This window comes from Pestalotiopsis fici (genome assembly GCF_000516985.1).
Source record: "Pestalotiopsis fici W106-1 unplaced genomic scaffold PFICI_Scf_1, whole genome shotgun sequence".
Classification (NCBI taxonomy): Eukaryota; Fungi; Ascomycota; class Sordariomycetes; order Amphisphaeriales; family Sporocadaceae; genus Pestalotiopsis; species Pestalotiopsis fici.
Window position 1 is genome coordinate 5,069,562 of NW_006917091.1, and position 7,357 is coordinate 5,076,918.

Here is a 7,357-nt window from a genome sequence, read left to right on the forward strand (position 1 = left end):
GGGGGGGCTGGCTCAAGAAAAGAAAAGAACTTGCCAAGTAATTTGAGATAATAATGGTTTCTTATGAGGTTGTATACCATGCTAGAAGCTCGGGGGAGGGCCTTTTCTGGAAAACGAGGACGAGCTACGCATGTGCATGTGCTTTTGTTTCAGCTTATCGAGCCTACCAATCGCTCGTTCGAGAGAGGTATCTATCGCTGAGACTAACATACTACAAGTGTGATTGAGACAAAACGCCTGTTACGGAGTAGGGAATGACCAGGGCAGCGTGAGTTGTGATGTGGCAAGCAGAGATCTTCCAGATGAAAAGGCTGAAATAGGAGAAGTCTACTAGCTCTTCGACCGCCGCTGCTGCGCCGCAGATCTGCCATCGAGGCATGTATGAGCCTCTCACATTCAGCCTTCCCATGCTACCTCCCAGGTCGCATTCCTTCGTACTAGACTCTGCTACTCATGAATATGCACGCCGCATAATGGCACGCGGATGGTATGATATTGCTTACACAGTTGGCTGACAGTTTTGAAAATCAGGTATAGTGATATGATCATGGATTTTCAATTGACGCATTCTGGCCAATATTTCATAAAACCAAGCATGGTGCTGATGGAAGATCCCAAGCGACGTGTTGCTCGAATGAAAGCAGCTTCGCTGCTATCAAACCTTTTGATAAGAGAACTTCCGAACTTCCAACGAGTTTCCCCAAGAGCTGCTCAATCTCTTTAAGATATCATGCAGAAACTCATGCATCAATGACGACCATAGGAAGGTGTATGGACAACACACGAAATGACCGTGCTTCGAATCCCAGACTAAGAAGACCGGTTGTCACGGTCTGTCGTGGGTCGATTGCTTCGAGTAATGCCACATATCCCGAGATGGATCATGAAAAAAATGATACCGACTTGATCTGATGTTCGACGTGCTGGTATGACTTCAGGCGTCATCTATTTGTCTAGCCATTCAATTACAACATTCATCTCCTATTTAGCAGCCACTTGGCTGCTATCCTGCATATTGGCGCAATTCTCGTCTTGTGGGTAGTCACGCAAGCCAAGACGAAAGTAGGACTTCTTGTACACTTTACTTGCCTTTTTGTAATCTCTGTCAGCCTGCTTATCAACGCTCGGAGACCCAACGTTTTGGGAGCAAGTGTAGCGTGGGCCCCCCTCCCTGTCCTCTCTCTTTTCAACAAAGAGCCATGGAGCTATGTTCTACGTGACTGACAGTCACTTCCAAGAGAAACGCAGATATCCTTGTCGTATTTGCGAGCGGTAATCGAGGTGGGTCATCGGCTTAGTTTTATCAGTTTACTCAGGGATGCTCCACTACGGAATACGATAACATACAATAACGAGGAGGATCGTGGGGAAGCGACTATACTGGCTCCCCACAAAATTTACGGATTGGTGGTATATATTATATTTTTCAGCCCACCTAGTAGCTACAGGGGCCCCCAAATTTCTGTCTCCTCACTGTACTCTGTAACTCAACTCCACAACCAGATTTTCACCAAACCTGCAATCCTTGACGATCCCTACGTGAGCGACTGTTGCCTTGATCATCGGCGGCTTTGGTCATTGCTTTCAACTCTTGTATTCTTCCATATGCCCGCGAACAGACGCAAGGGAGGGGCTTGCGTGCAGGTAAGCAACTTCCGATGTTATTTCTCTCCTTTTCTAGGTTATCTCATAAGCAAACATTGCCCAGATCAGTGCTGCAAAAGAGCATATTCAGATAAATTGCTCAAAAGAGCTGCTTCAAACTCATTAATCTACCCGAATAGGCAATTGCTAACACATGTTTTTGTAGTGCGTGTGCAGGAAAAGAAAGGTACGTATCGATTCTATGGCTACACTTATAAGCTCTCATCTTGGCTCAACCATCGCTCACCACTCATGAACTGCTTGCGGGACGTCTAGTGCGATCATAAAAAACCTAATTGCTCTGAATGCTTGAAGCATAACGTGGCATGCCAACCGCGGATTTTCAAGTCATGGACTCGTTCGCCCGCAAATGCTGCCTCGGGATCAGCAGACACCTGGAGTGCAAACCACCATTTTGGTGATGATGATTCAACCTTATCTCAAAGCCAGTCTGCTCCACCATGCCCAGTTCCTGAGCCGGGAATAGCTCCGACAATGGTGCTTGCAGAGGTCGATGCAGTTCCAGGTGCAGAAATCGTGCCATCGTCTTTATCATCCTCGGCTTCCCCGCATGGCTTTTCCTTGGACTCTCCGATGATTGGAACAGTCGATGGCCTGTCCGACTACAGCTTGGTAGAAACACAAGATATGACAAAGTCTATTCTCACTACCACCACTAATATCAATCCGGATATGGTCACGTTTGCTACGCCATTATCAGCGTTTTTGTCACTAGAACCGACACTTCTTTATTGTCCGAGTCCGTGGCCAGATGACTTGCAAGCTTCTCCGAAACGACAATTCTTATGGAACTATTTCCTGCACTCGCTGCAGATGAATGCTTTATGCTTGGATTTGGAAGACATGCCAGACTTCCAAGATCCATTTATTGCCACAATTCCACAAATGGCCCTCAGAAATGCCACGCTCCGCGAAGCCGCTCTGTGCTTTAGTGCCTTTCAGTATACAGCCCTACACGGACACTGGGACTTGAATCGAACAATGGGGGCTGCTTGGCGGAAGGCGTATGAAGGGCTTCGCGCTCAGCTGGCTATACGTCAAGCAGCCGACGGCTGGAGTTTCCTCTCCATGATATCCGCCTGCTGTCTGTTGTATTGGTGCGCTGCCGACCAGGGCGAGGATTGCCTTCGACTGGCCACGAAGCTGGCCATGGAGTTCCTCCAACAGCAGCAAGTGGAGCCTACCATTCCTCGCACTTATCAAGATGTCATCCTCACTGGCTTTCGCTGGACCATGATTGCGACGTTGTGCTCGCTGAAGCCGCCCTCGCGTCTGCTCAACGACAAGATGATTGATGCCGTGGAAATGGGCCATCATGAAGTTGATGCAAACCATTCACCGGCTTTCGCAAACTGGATCAGCCATCCTCTCTACGCATTCTCGCCACGACTGGTCAATCCTTTGCTCAGAATGGGTCATCTTGCCGATATGCAGCTCTTACGCCACAAGGACAAGATACATGGCTCCAATGATAGCACTACGGACCAGTTCGAACACGAACTCCTGGCTGTTGAGGAGACGTTGCTCCGGGCACGGGAAGCAGATCTAATGGCTACTATAGCCCCTGGGTGTTTTACCAACCCCTCGTCTGTGGCGTCATTGAATGAAGCCATGCACGCTGCAAGTTTTATACTCTTTTATACACGTTTTCGCGGGCTTCCATTCACCGCACCAGTCATCCGGCGGCAGGTGCGCACCGTCGTGAGCGAGATCAGCAAGATTCACGAGGACTCACGGGTTTCGTACGCCATTGTTTTCCCCTTGTTTATTGCTGCTTGTGAGGCGGTTGACCAAGAGGATCGGCGAATCATTGAGAATAGGCTGCGTGTGCCGAGAGGCCTGTTTGTTGACCGAGGCAACACCACGGCCGCGCTCCGCCATATTTGGGAAATCAGAGATCTCCAGCCTAGCCTTTTATGGCCTGACTGGGTCAGCAAAGGTATGAACATTCTCGTGTCCGCCCATTGAAGGGACCGTCACATCTATCTTGGGTGAATTACTCTAACATGAAACTAGTGGACACGAAATATAGAATTTACAATTTATTTTAGAGAATGAAAGATTTTCTCTCTACCAGGAGCTATCGGTTTACAGCCGAGGCATTGGATGATTACTTTGCTTTTCGCGTTGACAACAGGCCGAGTCAGATTGTGTAAAAGCAATCCTTGATGTGTTATCCTTGTTCAAAGACGACGCAGGCACCCACAAGGCGGGATTCTTCTCGAAGAAGCTCGACGCACGCAATGTGATGCTGACAGGTTCCGCAGGCATGATGGGGAAGTCTTCCGTACGTGCAAAATGCGTCAGGCCAAACTGCATGTAACAGACAATATCCTTGTTCTCAATCGAGCCGCCACGCGCAACCCAGTCTACAATCGTGGGATTGTGCTGATGACCCTCCTGGCCTGTCGACTGGCAGACAAACTCGCCTGCCGGGTACAACTCGTAGTCCTGGTAGGGCACCACCCAAAGGGCCTTTCGGGCAAAGGCGGCACGCTGACTGACGACACTGTCTGGACTGGCGAGGAGTTTGGGACAGTTGTTGTTCAGGATCTTGTATCCGATTGGCTTCTTGGTGCTGGGGTTGAGAATGTTTGGGTTGATAATGTCCCAGGTTCGGCTAGTGTCGTGATTGTAGTCGACGGCGGCTTCGGCTGGAGTTTTCAGAGGTGTCTTTTGACAGGAGAAGCCATTGCCGTAGTAATTTTCCGGTGACCCCACTGGCTCTTTTGAGGCGAGAGCATCGTTCTGCACGACCGAGTTATTGGGTCCGTCGATTGCGGGATCGATTCTCAGGGAGAAGATGTGTTGGTGGTTATGAGCCGTGATACCAGGGGCGACTTCAACACCAAACGGAGCCGCCTGTTCCGACGGGTGCAGACCGTACGTATTAAGCATACCCGTGAGCTTCATTTCCATCTTATATGTGCCGTCCAAAGTGAAGATATGGTAAAAGGCATAGTCATAGTTGGCAGCAGTGATGATTTGCGAAATAATCAACCGACGATCGCGCGCAGAAATGACGTTGCCATCACGAAAGTCAGTATGCTTGTAGAGAATGCCATTGTCTTCCTCGTGGATGCAAATCGCATTCTTGATCACTGCTGCCTCGCCCTTGGCCGTTGCTACAATGCCATCCATGTAGTGAATGGCACCCTTGCAGTCACATCCCAGCTCCAAGGAGTTGCTCATCAAGCCGGTGCCGTACTCGCCCACGTCGAATGCGTGTTTCTTGTGATGAGGCGGGTCCGGGTTTCCATAGGGAACGACCATTTCGGCGACGCTTATGCGGTTGAATAGTTTTCTTTGACGTTTCTGGTAATGGTCATACATGCTGACATCGGAAAGAACAATGCCCTCGCGGTAGTTGAAGCCAATGTGCATCTCGTAACCGGCCCAGGACAAGACATTTCCGCGCACCTGAAACGATACACCATTGGGCTGGGTTATATCGATAGGCCTCAGCACATCGACTGCGTAGTTGGCGCCGATATACTCGGGCAGATAATTGTGCTCGATCAATGGCACCTTTGTTCGCTCTCCGTTGACACGACGGATGTCGACACTCAGGATCTCGGCTGTTTCTGTATCTGCCACCAAGGAAAAGTCCAAAGGGTGTGCATACTGGTTGTCGGAGGCAGAATTGCGATAATACACGAGACCCTGCTGAAGTCGGCGCTCGAAGCCCCAGCGGTGGTCAAATCCAATAGCCCAAGCATCGACATAGATCTTGGACATGTCGGTAATGCCCACCTCACGGCATGCCTCAATGACACGAGGATCCTTCCTGGCATTGATTTCCAAATGATCCAAATCGTCCAAGGTGAGAGTTGGCGCTACGTCATCGGTATCCTTCCATTCTTCCACTTTGCGTTTGCTGATGTTGACCACTGCAGTGGCAACTTCGGCCGACCCTCCCTTGAGGACGATGGCATAGGCACGGCGATCTGGCCGCACAGCTTGATTTGCCTTCCACGCATTGTATTCAGTTCGTGTAGGCTCGCGGAGAGTCACACAGTTGAACTTTAATGGCTGGCCTGCGGCATGTTCGCGAAGCAAGCCAGAGGCCGTGGCAATCTCCTCGATTGATAGAGGGTCTATAAGCTGTGAGTAATGGAATGGTTACGGATCAAGAGATCAGGACTCATTGACTGTACCTAATGGATGAAGAGCTTGATTGCTGCGGGACATGCTTACTTGTGTATCCACTCGATGTATTCCCATGAAAGGCTGTGTTCAAAAAAGTATACGGCGCCGTGTAAAGTCACGCTGCCAGCTCTTATACCGACCGTCATGGGTTTGCTTGCTGGACCTGCCGAAAACGGTAATTCGAAACCCCATGGGTTCGGTAAGCATTACCGAATCACCCTTGTTCAACATCAACCTCTAGTGCACACAAGATTTGACCTTGGGAAGCGGTCGCGGAACCTTCTTGACACATGATTCCGTCGTCGTCAAACGGTCCAGACTGTTGATTCACCATTCTTGTACGTCATCTGATTCGGCATTGGACGCTGTTATCGTCGCTGCGGTAAAAATACCGAAAACGTGCTAGCGCCGACCCCGCAAAGTCACTATACGCTATACTGAGGATGGATGGGTACTTGCTGTACTATACCAAGCATCAAGTTCAGCTTGGCCAGGGTTGTGAAAGAATATCAAAGACGATCCTAAGCAAAGGCAGACATTTTTGCTGTGTTTATCAGATACCCTTGATACAGCAAGATAGGTTGACAAGTATCATTCAAAGATGCTTGTCCGAGATCATTCGTAGGCAAGATAGGCCCAGCTGCCCAGGTCCCCCAGGGGCTTGCCATGGTATAAGAGGAACTCTGTGCAAACTCAATGACCATAACCCATTCTCTTTGATCTTGTCTTGCAGCATTATAAATAAATGCATAAATTGGTTCTGGATATATCCATCATATCAAGATTATAATCAATTTCGAGTTGATCACGCGGTACTAGGCATGGCTGAAGGTCCAATTCTGCCGCCTGGGACGGTCCAGCTTCTCTCATGTGCGTATATGAGCACTTGTATGATATCTGGCTTTTCACAAGTATTTACCAAGAAGCAGTCACCAGTGGTCTATCAGACGAAGGAGGAGTCATTCTGGTTCCAAAGCCCTCGGGAGATGTAAACGATCCTCTAGTAAGCCACCCGCAGCTTTCTCTTGCCTGCTACGAGCATACTGATGTTTGTCTTAGGCATGGCCGATATGGCGCAAATCATTGAATTTCGCGCTTGTCACGGCGGTGACTATTGCCGAGTTCACCTTGTGAGTATCCGCGCTCTGTCCTTTGCTGATTTCATGCTAGACAGGAACTAACCAAGATGCGAAATACCGTAGGCTTTCTACCCAGACAACATTTTGGTCTCAAATGCTAGCAGAAATGGATGTATCTTACTCTGACCTGACAAACGCACAAGCTGTACAGTTGGTCGGACTCGCAGTTGGCTGCATCCTCGTCATCCCGTGCTCGCAGAAATACGGCCGCCGCAGTACCTACATCTTCACGACCGCTGCCCTAGCTGGTGCGACATGGTGGGCCGCGTATATGAAGACGACAGCCGAAGTCTTGGTGACCTCTGTGTTGTTTGGCTTGGCCGGGGCTCCCAACGAAGCCGTCGCCCAGATGACCGTATGTGAACACCTTAAATCCTTATCTCGTCTAATCTTTTTCTCTTTTT

The 7,357-nt window shown here is 49.4% G+C and overlaps 3 protein-coding genes across 3 annotated transcripts in view; 2 read left to right on the plus strand and 1 right to left on the minus strand.

Moving 5' to 3' along the window:
• Window positions 1-2,139: 2,139 nt before the first annotated feature.
• PFICI_01491 (uncharacterized protein) lies at window positions 2,140-3,633 on the plus strand (the record flags this gene model as incomplete). The annotated part of the gene is made up of 1 exon (XM_007830072.1): window positions 2,140-3,633. One exon carries the CDS (start codon window positions 2,140-2,142, stop codon window positions 3,631-3,633), a length of 1,494 nt encoding a protein of 497 aa, XP_007828263.1.
• A 120-nt stretch (window positions 3,634-3,753) lies between these two features.
• Window positions 3,754-5,856, minus strand: PFICI_01492 (uncharacterized protein; the record flags this gene model as incomplete). Its single annotated transcript, XM_007830073.1, has 2 exons — window positions 3,754-5,762; window positions 5,823-5,856. 2 exons carry the CDS (start codon window positions 5,854-5,856, stop codon window positions 3,754-3,756), a joined length of 2,043 nt encoding a protein of 680 aa, XP_007828264.1.
• Window positions 5,857-6,884: 1,028 nt separating this feature from the next.
• PFICI_01493 (uncharacterized protein) overlaps window positions 6,885-7,357 on the plus strand; it is a gene marked incomplete at both ends in the record, with an annotated part of 1,916 nt that continues 1,443 nt past the window's right edge. Inside the window, 2 exons of the mRNA XM_007830074.1 lie at window positions 6,885-6,944; window positions 6,985-7,308. Coding sequence (XP_007828265.1) covers window positions 6,885-6,944; window positions 6,985-7,308 — 384 coding nt within the window. The remainder of the gene's footprint in view (window positions 6,945-6,984; window positions 7,309-7,357) is intronic.